The sequence below is a fragment of the Lepidochelys kempii genome, chromosome 8 (assembly GCF_965140285.1).
Source record: "Lepidochelys kempii isolate rLepKem1 chromosome 8, rLepKem1.hap1, whole genome shotgun sequence".
Classification (NCBI taxonomy): Eukaryota; Metazoa; Chordata; order Testudines; family Cheloniidae; genus Lepidochelys; species Lepidochelys kempii.
Genome location: NC_136387.1, coordinates 20,727,269 through 20,743,302, shown reverse-complemented (window position 1 = coordinate 20,743,302; position 16,034 = coordinate 20,727,269). Strand labels below are relative to the sequence as shown.

The window sequence follows — 16,034 nt, the reverse complement described above, 5'->3', positions numbered from 1 at the left end:
TCCCTTAAAGTATCTCCTCCCTTCCACATCTTCCTACTATTCTCAGCCTTAGTTTTCCTTTCCTCTTTCTTTTTCCTGTTTAAAGAATGAGCCATTTAATGGCTTTTGACGTCTCTGTTAATCCTTCCGCCTGCTAGAGTAAGTGAGCTCTGAGATGACACTGCTGAGGAAGGGGGAAGCAAGGCAGGAATTTGCCTTTCCACGGAGTTATAGCGCTGATGGATTGGAAGGACGAGGCACAAAGCTTTGAGACATCTAGGCTCCATCTTGGTGTTTTGTCTCAACTATCTTCTTCTTCCTCTCCTTGCCTCCAAACTTCGCCTCAGTCTTGGACAGCAATGGTGGCTACAGCACCTTCCCTCCTCATAACCATTCTGGGAGTCCCCTGAGGGAATGGAGATGAAATTGAGGCTGTATCAGCCAAGTGGAATAAAGTTGAGGGAGAAGGGTCACCCTACATGGTTCTCGGTCCTCTGTATCTCAGTGGTTGTGTTTTTGGGGTGAGGTGGTCATTACCATGGAATGCCCAGTCATTAGGACCCTGGTAGGACACTAATGTTACTCCCTGGGACTGAGGGAGTGTGAGCTGGGGTCATAATGCTCTCATTGTTCCTCTGTGATTACATGCCATTTCCTGAACTACTCCTTTGTGGTGATTCACGTGGGAGCTGGAATGTGGGGAATGCTTGTTTAATACAAATGTAAATCCCAGCCAGGTCAGGACTGTGGTTGCCACATCACTGCGTCTCCTTTCTGCTCCCCTACTACTCCTCAAGCACTTACAGTCTCTCTTACCCTCCTGAGTCTCTTTTCCTCCCATCCCCCCCACTGTGGGTTAGTGGCTCTGTAACTATCACATGAGGCTGACTGCTTGCACAGTGGGCTGAGCAGTGTCCTGGTAAGGAATAGTTGTTAATGCACAAACTACAGAGGAAGGGTTGCTTCTTTTGGCTCCCCATGAGATATCGTCTGGACTGAATACATGCTAGGTTAGTTGGATTAGAGAGAAAATGCACACCAGTGGCCGGTTGAGAGACCTGCTGTCAGAGTCACTGTAGGTCTCTTGTTCTCTGGATTACTGGGAATCTTCCCTCATTGTAGAGCTGATGCTGTTATCTCCATATCCCACAGTCTCAGAACATCGACTCATCTGATCTATGAACCTGCCTTTGACAGTGACTTGATAGTGTGTAGTGCTATAATAGTGTGGGGAGAGGAGGATTCCTTCCAGACCCCCCGCAGGAGATCCTCTTTCCCTGTTGTCATTGGCAAGTGCTTTGAAGAAGGCATATAATGGAGCAATCTTTCCGGAGGGAGGGTTGGCTGCCAGCAACGTAGGACATTAAAAACAGGAGTCAAAGGTGGGGTGGGAGGTGGATCTTACACTTAAGGCTGGAAGTTGCCCTCAGAACATAGGCACTGATCAGGAGCCTACATTCTGATTCAGAGCTGAGATTCCAGACCATGTTTCCCACTGGTGCCATCATATTCTGCTGACGTAACCTGAATTGCTGCCCCTGAACCTGGTGGTAGCTCCCAGCTATGCCTAGGGGGCAGAGTAATGGGGGGTGGGGGAACCAGTGGCAAACCAGTGTGTGTATGAAAACAAATCAAAATCTTTTGAAAGTTTTTTAAACTAATCCTTCCCCCCACACCTATCTCTTCCAGTTTCTGTCTGCTGCTGTCTCTTCATACTGTTTCTTTTCCTGTCTGAGCTCACCGGATTCATAGCCACTGAAATGTAAGTAAAAGCTATTGAAAGTTTGTTTTATAGGGTTTTTTTTTTCTTTTTTTCCCCAAGTGATTCTTCATTGGGTAGTGTCCCGATGGGTGCTCTGCATCAGGATGTACCCAGGCACTTGATCGCAGATTTTCATCAGCAGTGTCCATGGGTCCATGCCTGCACCCTAGACGCCTTGTGTATGAGGGCATATAGGTTGGGGCGGACCCACCGCCGTTCTAGCACCTTATCAACCACCTGTAGCTTGAGGTGGAGTGTCACTGTGTTCATTAGCTAGCCATGCGGTTTGCTATGCTTCTTGCTTATTTTTTCCTTATTCTCTAGTATTTTCCTTTACTTTAATTATTTTAACTATTTTTTTCTGTTATTTAGCACAGTTTGTACTTTTTTGTGGGGGTTCCCCCTTCCCTTCTTTCTTTGCCCAGTCTGGGCCTTTGTTTTTGTTTTTTTTCTCAGGCCTTGATCTGCTGCCTTGAGTATGGGTTATGGCTAAGATCCTGGGCTTCAAACCCTGCAGACTTGCCATGGACATTCATGTTGCTTCCACTACCTGGGAGAGACTTACGTCCCCTCCAAATGTAAGAACTGCTCAACATTTCAGAGCAGATCTAAGAAATTGAGGGAGCACAGGCTGAAACTCCTGTTGATGGAGCACTCCTGAGACATATAGGGGAGTGACTCAGACCCTGCAAATTGGATCCACTGACTACCTCTGCTCTGGCAGTAAGCAAAGACCCTGTGGGTCCTACGGTACCATCCACACCTTCACATTAAAAGGATCCCAATTTTCTGGAACGAGATAAGAGAAGGGGAAAGTCACCCTTGATCTGGGCCTCAGGAGACTTTGTGTCCCAATGTGGGTACCGCTGAGGCTCCCATTCCTTCCAGTACTGACCCCATGGCACCATCTAGGAAGCCACGTAGTGAGAAGCCACCTAAAGCAGCACTGACATTGGCACCAGGCTCAGTCTTTCCTAAACACAGGGACTCCCAAGCCTAGCGGAAATCGTCATGCCCTACAGGCACATCTCGAGCCTTGCCCCACAGGCACATCTCACAGAGAAGCAAGAACCAGCTCCACTGGTGAGGAGGAAGGAAAATCACCTCCTCACCAGACGAGGCTGTCATGCCTCCTTCATCATCTTATCTTGATGATTTCAAGGCCTTTCAAGAACCTATGAAACGTGTAGCAAATGCCCTACCAATTTTGTTGGAGGAAATATGGGAGCCCCAACATTCCTTCTTTGACAGCCTTCCTATGTCTCCTCAGGGCAAGACTGCCTTGCCTATCAATGATGCTCTGCTGGCCCCAGCCCAGCAAACTCCAGCTATTATCCCGCCTATGTGCAAAAGGGCCGACAAAATTATATTCCACCCAGAGGCTCAGAGTACTTTTTCTCCCACCCTACACCCAACTCTCTAGTTGTTGAGGCCATTGACAAACAGAACAGGCGACATCGGTTCCATTGAACACCATTGCACAAAGAGCCAAAATGTCTACATCTTCTGAGCTGCAAGAGCTATTCCTAGGACTCTTTGCGGTTAATAGCAGTCAATTACCGAGCCCTGATGGCAAAGTGTGATTTCACACACTATTTTAAGTTCTCACTTTTTATTGAACACCTGCTTCAGGATCAGAGAGAGCAATCTCAGGCCGTCATTGCAGAAGGCTAGACAGTTGCCAAGGCATCTCTCCAGGGCTCACTCAGTGCTGCCGACACAGCTGCACGTTCCATGGCTGTGACAGTAGTCATGTTCCGAGCTTCCTGGCTGCAGTCCTCTGGCCTCTCCTGTGAGGTACAAATACAGTTTTGGACATTCCTTTCAAGGGCCCAAGTTGTTTAGTGACACCACAAATAAGTCCCTTCATTCTCTCAAAGATCCCCAGGCGACACTACAATCCCTGGGCATCTATACATCTGAAACAAAGAGAAAATACAGCAGAATTCCGATAGCTAAATGATCTTGTTCAGTCCACTACCAGCCCACGAGACTGGCTAAGACCCCCTGGAAGAATTGTAGATTCACTAAGAAAGTGCCCTCCGTAGCCATCACCTCCCAGTCAGCTACACCCTCAAATCGTCCGTTTTGACGCACTGGTTGAGGATCACAAACTGTCTCCCATTCCAGATCCTGTGCTGCACTCCTCCATCTTTATAGGGATCAACTTCCCCATTTTCTACCTTCCTGGGAGCTTGTCACCTCAGACAGATTAAGTCCTGGAGGTGATTTCTGCAGGCTGTGTCATCCAATTCAGCTCTTTACTGCCCTCCCACTCATCCCCGTCCCTCTTCAGGGACCCTTCTCATGAGGATCTCTTGGGACAGGAGGTATCAGACCTCCTAATCTGGATCTGATCGAACCTGTTCCACTGGACTTCGTTGGGAAAGGGTTTTATTTTCAGTGTCAGGGCCCTATGAAAAATGGAGGCTAGAGACCGGTTGTGGACCTTGGGACTTTGAAAACCTTTATCCATGCTCAGCAGTTCAGAATGGCAACCTTACTGCAATAACTCCGTCTCTGGATCTGCAAGATTGGTTTGTCGTCTTCAACCTTCAGGACACTTAACATCCTGCATCCCTCACCCAGACAATTCCTACATTTTGTGGTAGGCAGAGACCACTATCTGTATTGCGTCATACCCTTCAGCCTTTTCACTGCACCAAGGGTCTTTACCAAGGTCCTACTGGCTGTCACAGTCTATCTTTGCCAGATGGGAATCATTGTCTTTCCCTACCTGGAGGGTTGGCACCTGAAAGTTTGCTCATTTCTCAAGGCACAGACAGCAACCAGCAAAGCCCTGCCTCTGTTGTATTTAGTGGGCCTCTGCCTTAATACAGAAGAGTCTACCCTCACAGCCACTCAATACGTAAACTTCATTGGGGCCACTCTGTATTCCTTCACCACCAGAGCATACTTGCCTAAGGACAGACTTGCCACAATGTCCAACCTTGTTTCAACAGTATAACAGAGCCTGCAAACCCTATTAAGGGCTTGCCTACAGCTTCTGGGCTACGTGATATCCTGTATGGTTGTGACACCCTTAGCAAGGCTACATCTTGGTATCTTCAAGCCTGGCTGAGAATGTCTATGTCCCCAACAAGCACAGTCTATCCAATTGACTGTCTAACATGGAGGGTCCTCAATTTGCTAAATTGGTGGAAGGACCCACAAAAGATATGCATGGGAATTTCATTCCTACAGCTTCCTCCCATGAGGATCCTCACCACAGACCCTTGCCTGGTAGGTTGGAGTGCGCATTCCCAGAACCTCACAGCGTAGGGCAAATGGACCCCTGAGGAGGTGATGCTGCATCTCAATATACTAGACCTCAGAGTGGTTCATTACGCTTGCCAGCACATCCTACTCCACATCAGAGGCCAAGACTTCATTCCTCATCATAGCCATCACCTCAGCTAGGAGAGTATGGGAACTTGGAGCCTTGATGTCTGGACAACCATACACAGTGTTCTGTTGCGATAAGGTGACACTATGTCCACACCCTCACTGTATAATTCCATGTTAATCAGGAGATTCACCTACTAGTGTTTTATCCCAAGCCTCGCTCTTCAAGAAAAGGAACAAGCCTCCATACACTACATGTGAAAAGAGCTCTTGCGTTTTACCTTGACAGGACTAGATCCTTTAGGTCTTCCACTAGACTCTTTGTCTCTATTGCAGAACAAATTAAAGGGTGTCCTACCTCCACCCAAAGACTGGCTAAATGGGTTTCAGGATGTGACTTGTCCTATTACGAAGCCTTGGGGGTTCATCCCCCTCCAAGAGTTATTGCTTACTCCACCAGGGCTCAATCTACCTCTGTAGGTATATTTTTCAGAATGGCTATCTTGGATGTCTGCAGGGCAGCCAAGATCTTTGCTGCACATATTTTACCATGTGCATTACGCTGTCATGCTTGGTTACAGAGCTGATGTGGCTTTTGGTGATGCTGTTCTGTGATCTGTACTGAATCCACCTCCTTGGCACCCTCTTCTGTAATTGAGGTACTGCTTGGGAGTCTCCTGGCATGGAACACCCATAGCGACACTACTCAAAGAAGGAGAGGTTACTTACCTTGTACGGTAACTGGATTTCTTCGAGATGTGTGTCCTGTGGGTGTTCCACTGCCTGCCTTCCCCTCTGCCTCAGAATCTCTCATTAGACTTTCATGGTTGAGAAGGAATTGGCGTGTCGGCAGGTCCACCCTTCCCTACATACCCTTGTACTGGAGCATGAGGATGACTCGGGTGTATGTGCAGACCTGCGGATAGTGCTGACAAAAATCTCATATCTAGAGTGCCTGGGCATGCATGCATCTGGATGTGGAGCACCTAGGGGGACACATCTCAAAGAACTCCAGTTATTGTACAAGTTAAGTAACCTCTCCTTCTTTAACCAAATCATCCCTCTGTGACCTTGGTGTTGTGTGTCTAATTCCACTACAGTAGTCCAGTTCATTGTTTAACAGTGTTTGGAATCCTCCTCGTTGAAACAAAATTCTCAAGCATTCACTCATCTTTTCCATTTAGTGATGTATCTTAGGAAAACTTTCATTCCTTTGAGGGAAAGCTGCTCTTTTCCTGTCCAATCATTTCTTTCCAGCTACATACTGGATTTCATGTTGAGTGTGATGGATATGTTAGTCAGGCTGTAGTTTGTACACAAACCCAACCCTTTTCAAAGTATCTCATGGTTGATCAAAGGGTAGTATGTATATTAAAAAAGGCAGTTGCACATCCCTCTCTTTCCTACAGTAGGAGTTCCCTTGCTCTTTGCTGCAACTTGTTTCCTGTAACTCCAGCCCAGTGCAGTGAGCTTGTTTTACACACATTTGACTAAAGGTGAGTGGTGTCCAACCCATCAAAATTTCATGATGTTATGGTGCTTAGTGGTTAAAGCAGGGGCACGTGAGCCATGAGTCTCTGGGTTTTGTTCCCAGCTCTGCTAATGACTGCATGACTTGAGGCAAGATACTACTTCTTCCCATTTCCCCATCTGTAAAATGGGCATATTGCTTTGTCTGTCTTCTTACAACACTCCAAGACCGACCTTTTGGAAGAGATGAACGATGTATGTGCAACTGGTCATTAGTAAAGGTTAACGCTGAAAGCTTTTCTGTTCAGCTGAAATAGAGCTGGGGTCCTATCTCTGATATTCAGAGACACGCTGTACTGGTGGCATAGTTGTTAAAATCTCCCCTTACCTCTTGTCCCTGCCACAAACTTTACTTGGAAATATGGTTGACAGTGTGTCTGTGACCTCTCAAAAACACGCACTGAATAAAATGAGAACAATTTTTTTAAATTAGCACCAATACCAGATTAAAAAGAGGAACCTAATCAGCCAGTGGGGTGCAGGGTATGTGTGTGTCCCATGCTGTATGGGACTGATTAGCCACCTCTTGATTTAAAACATGTGTCAGGCTTTGTTGTGTGCCTGTTAGAGAACTGCCTCTTCCAGTGTTCGACTACCTTGGCACAAGAGTGTACTCTCCCTGAAAATCTTAACCTTGGGTGGTCAAAGATAGTAGTGAAATATAGGTTGTAACTTGTTTTAATGTGTCTCCCTGGTAGGGTTGCCAGGTGTCCAGTTTTCGACTGGAAAGCCCGGTCGAAAAAGGACCCTGGGAGCTCCAGTTGGCCCTGCCGACCGGGCCCGTTAAAAGTCTGGTCGTCGATGGGATGAGGAGGGAGCCTGCAGCAGCGCTCTCTGTGGAGCTTGGGGGCGGTGTGAGCCCCAGCAGGTAGGGGGTGGATCCCAGCGGAGGTGCTGGGAAAGGCATTTGGCTGCAGGCTGGGGCTGGCAGGGTTAACCCTGGGCAGCAGCCTCCGTGGTGGCTGGGGGCTCCCTGCAGAGCAGGCATTGTAGTCTTTAGGAAGTGCTTCAGCCCCCTCCCTACCCAGCCTCCTGGAGAGAGGAGTCAGCCCGGCTCTCCAGGGGTGGCATGCAGCAGGCGGCAGGAGAGGGGGCCAGAGTGAGCTACTGCTGCCTGCCACAGGCCCCATAGCTTGCTCCCCGCGGGCTGCTGTACCTGGCTTGTTTCGGGACCATGTGGCTAGCAGGTAAGGGGCTGTGAGCTGGTCAGTCTCCCCTGGAGATGAATGGGCTGCATGGAAGGATGGGGCTGAAGCTGAGCTACTGTCCCTGGGAATGAGTCTGAGCAGAGTTGGACATCAGCTTGGTGCGGAAGCCCCAGCCAGCAGCCAGAACTGGGGGGACACGCAGGGGGTCATTGCAAATGGTGCGGGAGGAGAAGGGGGCTTGGAGCAGCGCTCTCCCTAGAGCTGCAGTGATTTGGGCTATGCTAGGGGAGCAGCAAGCCGAGGGCAGCAGTGGGGTGTGTGTGTCACTTGTGGGGAATTCTCCCACCCACCCACATTCCATAGAGCAGGAAGAATTTTTGACTTTGGTGTGCTGGCCGAGCCATGTGTCCAAGATTCATAGTCGTTAGAGCAGCCTCTGAGGCCTGGGAAATGCCAGGGCAGCGCTGGTGCAACTGCTATTTAAGGGGCCCCCTGATATCAGTGCCTCCCAGGGCCCCCGCAAACTGCACCACCCAGAGCCCGGACCCCAAACCCCCTCCCGCACCTGAACTCCCTGCCAGAGCCTGCACCCCACACCCACACACTGAACCCCCAGCCCGGAGCCCCCTCCTGCACCCCAAACCCCTCATCCCTGACCCCACCCCAGAGCCTGCACCCCTAGCTGGAGTGCCCCCCCACACACCCCAGCCTGGAGCTCCCTCCCACGCTCTGAACCCCTTGGCCCCAGCTCCAAGCACCCTCCTGCACCCTGAACCCCTCAACCCTGGCCCCACCCCAGAGCCTGCACCCTCCCTCCCCTCACCCTAGCCTGGTGCTCCCTTCCACGCTCTGAACCCCTTGGCCCCAACTCTGAGCACCCTCCTGCACCCTGAACCCCTCAACCCTGGCCCCACCCCAGAGCCTGCACCCCCAGGCAGAGCCCTCACCCCTCCACACACACCCCTGCCCCAGCCCAGTGAAAGTGAACAAGGATGGGGAGAGCAAGCGATGGAGATGGCAGGATGGAGTGAGCAGGAGTGGGCCTCTGGCAGGGCGCGGGGCAAGGGTGCTTGGTTTTCTGAAATTAGAAAGGTGGCAACCCTACTCCCTGGCTTACTTCATATATGGTGTTTTCTGTTTCCCTTTCCTTCTCTCTTCAGTTAGTAATTCATTGTTCTATAAAATGCTCAGGATCACCTGATCTCTAGAGCCAGGTCTTTGGGATTTCCTTAATTTAAAACAAAATTTGAACAGCTAGAAAGTGGAGAACTACATCCAGTAATACATTACTTCTCTTCCCCTGGTTATCCTGAGTCGTGTCTGGTTTGATTTTTAAAATGTAAATTTCAAGGAGAGTAAACAACTCTTCTTTCCTGACCTTAGCCGATTTAATTGAGCAAGTTTTGTGTGTGATTATCTGTGATTGAGCAAGTTTTGTGGGTGAGGGAGGTAGAGAGGGAGAGATTTATGTTTCCTGGCTTAAGAGTGCCTTCAGAGTGACAAGAACTAAAGTCTCTGAGGTCTTGTCAAGCTGATGTACATCTTGACATTGTCAGCATGATGATGTGTCTTCTCAAAGACACTTCAGGTGCTGTGACTTCTCGAAACCCATCTGACAGAATACAAGACTGTCTTATCAAAGTTTGGGATAGATCAGAGGTGGGCAAACTATGATCTGCGGGCCACGTCTGGCCCACGGGACCATCCTGCCTGGCCCCTGAGCTCCTGGCCGGGGAGGCTAGCCCTTGGCCCCTCCCCTGCTGTCCCCTTGCCCCACAGCGATGCCGCCGTGCGGGAAGCGCTCTGTCCCGCCGCTCCTGTCCGGCAGCGCGGTGGCATGGCTGGCTCTGGCATGATAAGGGGGTGGGGAGCAGGGGGATTGGATATGGGGTAGGGAGTCCCGAGGGGCAGTCAGGGGACAGGGAGCAGGGGGCGGTTGGATGGGGTGGAGGTTCTGAGGGTGGGGCAGTCAGGGGACGGGGAGCAGGAGGAGTTGGATAGGCAGTGGGGTCCTGGGGGTGGTTAGGGGCGGGGGTGTGGATAGGGGTTGTGGCAGTCAGGGGACCAGGAGCAGGGGGGGGGGGAGCGGTCAGGGGTCAAGGAGCAGCGGGGGTTGGATGGGTTGGGGGTTCTGAGGGGGGCAGGACGTGGGAGGGGGTGGATAGGGGGCAGGAGCCAGGCTGTTTGGGGAGCCACAGCCTTCCCTACCCGTCCCTCCATTCAGTTGCGCAACCCTGATGTGGCCCTTGGGCCAAAAAGTTTGCCCACCCCTGGGATAGATGGTGACCCCAATGGGGTGGGATGGCAAGGGATGGGGAAGCAAAAGGGGGAATTGTTCTGGGAGTAGGTGTTTGTGAGCAATAATGCAGTAAAATCAGGATCAGAACATGATGGGAGCGGGTGAGATGACCAAAGTGAGTGAAGGGGGCTGATTCCATGTGGACCACCAGCATGGGAATCTGAGAATACGAAAATCCACTTCTGCTCATTATGGTCTCACCAGGATCTCTTACTGGTAGCGACTGGGACATTGTATTTGTGAAGAATTTCTCTCTCCATCTAGGGAAATGACAGAGTATCGGGCAACAAGGTACTTCCACGTTCATAAATTCTGGTGAACTGGGCATTTTTTGTTTTGCTTGCTTATTACTCTCCCTTCTAGGAAACCCACTATATTGCAGGTGTTAATAACAGTAAGTTTCTCTGCTTCCCTATGGGACCTGAGACTAATGGTACAATTTGAAGCAGCATAGTGTAGTGTTTTGGAGTACGGGCCTGGGAGCACAGAACTCCTGGGTCCTACTTCCAGCTCTGTGTGGTCCTTGAGCATTTCTTGGGTGGAGTAATGTATCGCTCGCCTCCCTCTGTGTGTCACCATCTGTGAAATGGCCACGATGATACCGACATACCTCTCAGGGATGTTGTGAGGTTTGATTGACTAATTGTCAAGTGCTTTGAAGATGTAAAGTATTGTTTAAGTGCATATTAATTTTCAACCAGGTTTTGTTACCCTGCAGGCTTCTAGTGTGTCTTTTATAAGGAAATCTCCTACAACAAATCTCTCTTGCTGCTTGAAATTTTGTAGTGGCAGCTAGTTTATAATGACGGACTGGTGTGTGCAGATATATCAGATGAGCTTATAAGCTTACCTGCTTTGCTTGTATCAACTGTATTGTGAGACTCTGCATCAATCTTTCTCCTCCTCTTGTGCAATAAAGTAAGTCGCATTAAAGCAATAATGCCTTTCCCTAAGTGAGGTCGCATGGAAATAGCTGCACTGTATGGATGGCTGAGAAAAATCCAAAGCCTCTGGCCTTGTGCTGCCTTAGCCAGAGGCATATCAATATCCTCCTATTAGCGAATACCTGATCATGTATTATTGCTTACCTAATGTCCCCCTACTGCAGAGTGGCTATGTGCAGTATGTGTACACATGGGTGTAGGCAAGAAGACAGCCTGTGCGAGATGAAGTCTGTGTACTACTCCCCTCAGTGCCTGGGTTAGACTACCCCATGCATGGATCTTCCTCTGCTTTCTTGTTGCTAAAACTTCCTATATGCTCCTTAAATTTCCACTACCATTAGAAGTTATGTCAATAACTCTTGTTCCCCAGTTGAAAGGTCAGTATCTTTGACCCCGCCCATTGATTTAGCCTGCATGCTCTGTATGGCAACAGCCTGGTCTGGGAAGTGAAAGAAATTGCACGTTCAACTCTAGCATGGCAGTCAGAGCACTAACCACTAGGTATACTGGAGATTATGTGGCCGTTCCTTTTCCCAAACCTGCTAGATGGTCTTGGTGGCTAGCTCTCTGCACAGCCATGTGGAAGATTCAGGTTTAATTCCTGGCTGAGGTTACATATCCTGCAGAAATAGCATGCCTAAGGCGTAGTGGGAGAGAGCAGCACCTTACATTATTCAACTGCAATACCTCTTGCCAGCTACAGAAAGCAGAGATTAGCTCAAAAGGGGCTTCCTGATGAGTATGGTGGTGACCTGAAGTCTTTGTGACTAATAGGGCACAAGAAATTAAGAGAGCTCCATGGCTCTGCAGGGAAGGATAGATAAAGAGAAGGAGGTCAGTGTCTCATATCTGAGCTTTTGCTAAGTTGTCAGTCACAAACACACATCCTGTCCCACTGAGCAAATGACTCAAACAGTTAGGAAAATAAAGCTGTAAGTGTTGAATGTCTCTGGTATTTCCTGGGCAGGATCGATTGGAGGTTGAGGACCTCCAGGAGTTGCTCATCATAATTTTAACGTCCTCCCTAGCTCATCTCATGGCTACGTCATAAATTAAGAGCATAGAAATAATCTGTCCCTTTTTTTAATTAACCCAGATCTAGTTCTAGATGGTGGTGGTTATTACAGTGTTCTAACTAGTGAGATAATAGTGTGTATCATGTGACCTAAGTAATACTCTGTAGAAGTGATGTTAAGAATGTTTCCAAGTATTTCACAATTAGAGGGAATGAAATAATTAACCCAGTTGATCTGCCGGTAGCTGTGCAGTGGAAGTGTGGCCTTGATTCCATTACAAATATGGCAAATGTGTGAATATGGCAAATCAATTATTGTTGATCAAATAACTTGCGTTAAGAGCACCAGAATAGAGTTAGTTATGCAATTCTGAAGTAACTGGCTAGGTTTTAGTGACTGTTTCTCAAATGAAAGCTCATGGCCCACTGCAAGGCAACTACTTGGCTAAAGTACCTACAGTAAAATAATTACCTTCATATAAAAGTATGAGTAGTCAGCAACCAAATCCGTCATTCTGTCCAGGGCTTGAGTCTTACCATTGGGACACCTGTTCTCTCTCCATAAAAGATCCTGCGCATGTCTGACGGGACAAACCTGCATCTTGCAGTGCTCACATACATCTACAGTTGGTCACTAAGGGCTTGTCTACATGGCAAATTATTGCACAACAAGCCAGTATGTGAATCTAGAGTGTCCCAGCTTGCCACACAATAATGTTCCATGTTCCACTGCTACAGCACAGTGAACGGTCCCAGAGGGTGGCTTAACACGCTACCACTTGAAAGCGTATCATGTTAAGCTGCACGCCAGGACTTCACACGGTAGCAGTATCCACGTGGGATGTTGCAAGATGAAGCAGTGTGGAATTCATACTTGGGTTTGTCACACAGTAACTTGCCGTGTAGCCCTAACTGTACAAAGGGAGCAAGGAGTCTAGAACTCGTGACCTTCTATTCCAGGTAAGTGAGCTGTAGGTGCAGTTCCACTAGTTCATCCAGTTGGAGAAATGATGAAACAGATTTATTGTAGAAGAGGAAACAGAAAGACAGTCAAGACTCTTGGGTTGCACTCCTAACTCTACCACTAATTGGCCTTGGACGAGTCACATCACTTTTCTATGCCTTACTGTTCCAACCTGTAAAAGGAAGATAGGAATACTTAGTTTCCTACTTCCCAGGAGTGTTGAGAGGCTTTTTGATGTTTGCCTAACACTTTGAGATTATCTAATGAAAGGTGTTGTATGGTGGGGAATTGTTATGCTGTTCATCCTAATCTACGTGTTTGCGGGTTAACAGGAAGCGGACGGTTGTGCCATTATGTCATTTACAATGGCTGACTCAAATGGATGTTGACATCTTTAACGAGGATCTCCCATCTTCCCCACCTCCCTGAGAAGTGTATTTCCTTCCTTTGTAGGACTGTGTGTTTTGTACACCTCTTGATTTAGCAATGAGACTAAAATGAGATGGACGGTGACCTTTTAAATGAGGAAGTGACCAGAATGCAAGCACAGCAGGAAACTACAAATGACAGAGCAATAACATATGTCCAACTTATTTGTTATTCGAGAATTTGCTGTCCCACTTCTGATTCCTTATCAAGAATTGGGAGGATGAGACATTACATTGTATAAATATTGATTCTTCTTCTGTCTGTGGATGGGAAATTGTTGAGCAGCCTTTGCAGGGGACTGTACTGCTGGGAGCCCATCAGGTGGACAAGGTAAACAATGGGTAGGCTCAGATACTGTGTCTGAGACACTGAGCAGCCCTGAAGAGGTCTATGAGGGTCATCACCTAGGAAAGATGGAAAATCTCTTGAGATGACCCCTCTCTTCACAATATTTAAATCCCAGCAAGGCTAACTGTCATCGATTGGACTTGAGAAAACAATGCAAAGTAGGAGCACGCTGGCAGCAGGGTGTCCTTTCTCAAACTGTTGGGGTGAGACAGACACTGGTGCCTGGGAGAGGACAATGTATCAGAAGAAAGGCAGCTTGCTTTGAGGGAGGCAGCAGAAGAGGCTGGATTCCTGTGAAGCAAGAGCCGAGGAGGGGGTGTCCAAAAGAGGAGGAGCCAGGTGAGTAAAGCAGGCAAGGGAGCAGGAGGAGCCACTTTGGGAGGGCTTGGACAGAGACTAAGGTTCAGAAGGATTAAACATGTCTCCTTTTGTGTCTGAAGGATCATAGGCTTCTGGATCTCGGCAAGTGCTGAAGTGTTTCATGTTACTGACCAGGGACCCTGGAAAAAATCATTCTCTTTTTGTTGGAGAAACAAAGCTGTTGTATCCCAAATGTCAGTTATAAGGCTCCAATTTGGGGAGTGGCTCATGTTTTATCTGGGTGAAATCCTTGAGTGATAACAAACTACTCTGCTACTTTCAGAGTAACAGCCATGTTAGTCTGTATTCGACTAGTAATAAATAAATTGGTTAGTCTCTAAGGTGCCACAAGTACTCCTTTTCTTTTTACTCTGCTTCTGTCCCCTCTATGTGTATGTGCAGTTTGCACTGTCTGCAGGCTTGCCAAAGAATCCCTGAAACCTTCTGCTGCAAGTTTCTAAGCAAAGGGTATGAGGGAGCAAGGAGCGTAGCAACATCTCCTTGGAATCTGAAGTATTTCTAGAAGCAAATCAAATTGTTTCTGAGTGGATCATGGTTTATGCCATGTAAGGAAACTCTCTTGCTCTTTCCCCTGAAACTGTGACTGCAAGCACTTGAGGTGGGACAGGTGTGTCTTCCCCCACCTGCCCTTGTGCCCTCACTTGCCCCTTTCATACACCTCAGGAGTAGTCCCTAAGAAAAGCCAATAAAAAAACACAACCCCTGCCCTGCCACCAGAAGCACCCGTGAAGCAGCAGTGCTTGCCTGCTGCTCCTCTGGTTTTGGGAGGGACTCGAACCGTCCTTTGAGGCTACAGTGCAGCCCTACAGGCAGCCACCTCTAAAGAGCTAGAATCCACAACTGCAATACTCCCCCGTCCAACCTCGTGATTATATTGTTTCTGTGACTGTCTGAGCCAAGCCGTGGTGCAGGAATCTCACATTCCCATTGCCTGCCCTCCAGAAGGGTAGCTGTATGCATGGTGGCATAATACCTTGGGCCGACTCCTTTTCTTTTGCTGGAGTCTCTATCCCTCCAGCAAGGTCTGCTTGTCACTGTGTCACAAACTGCACATATTATTTCCCACTTCACATCAGTGTTGACTGCTTAAATAATGGGAAGAATCCATGAGACTCTTAATTCCCCTTCTTGGCATTAGGGGGAAGGATGGCAGCTGGACAGCGAGGGGCATAATAAAGGGGCATAATACAGAAATAAAATAAATAAAGGGGCATAATAAATAAATAAATAAATAAAATAAAGGGGCATAATACAGAAATCTACCAGTTCCATGAAGACCCTAGTAGTGGCTCAGGGGGAGTTCATAGAAAGAGTGACCTTGACACGAGAGCTCTGCTTTAGCTGCACGTTTCCAGTGTGTCTTTGGGGAGTGAAACTTCCAGTTCAGTGAAGGGGGATGACATTTTCTTTGAGGCCTTCCCTTAGCAAGCTAAGCCTATAGCTCATTATTAGGCATGCAGCTGTGACCTGGTGGATGGAGCATGGAATGGGGAGTGAGATGTCCTAGATTCTGTTCCTGACTCTGTCACTGGCTTTGCACCCTTGGGCAAATTGCCATACTTCTCTGCCACAGGTATCCCATTTATTAAAATGGAAGTGATTCTACTGCTTACGTCCCTTTGTAAAGAGCTTTGAGAGCCACAAATGAAAAAGCATTATGTAAGCACAAATTATATCATGTGAACTGTTCCAGTACCCTATTATAATTGACACTGGAGAGAAGTAAGGGTTAATCATGTATGAAGCTGCATTTGACTTTCTTGCTGGCTCATAACCTGAAAATGCCCAATAGAAATATTGATGTCCTTGGAGTATACCACAGCTCTTTGAAGTGATCAATGAATTTTTGAACCTGATACACATTCCATTGCTAGCTTGGGCATGGAAGCG

The 16,034-nt window shown here is 48.1% G+C and overlaps 1 protein-coding gene across 4 annotated transcripts in view; it reads left to right on the top strand.

Moving 5' to 3' along the window:
• ERGIC1 (endoplasmic reticulum-golgi intermediate compartment 1) overlaps positions 1–16,034 on the top strand; it is a 101,500-nt gene that overhangs the window by 49,096 nt on the left and 36,370 nt on the right. For 3 of the 4 annotated variants that reach the window (XM_073355799.2, XM_073355800.2, XM_073355801.2), the window contains one exon: positions 1,669–1,741. The exons of the other annotated variant lie outside the window; for it this stretch is intronic. In XM_073355799.2, the coding sequence (XP_073211900.1) occupies positions 1,669–1,741 (73 nt within the window). The remainder of the gene's footprint in view (positions 1–1,668; positions 1,742–16,034) is intronic. 4 annotated transcript variants of the gene reach the window in all.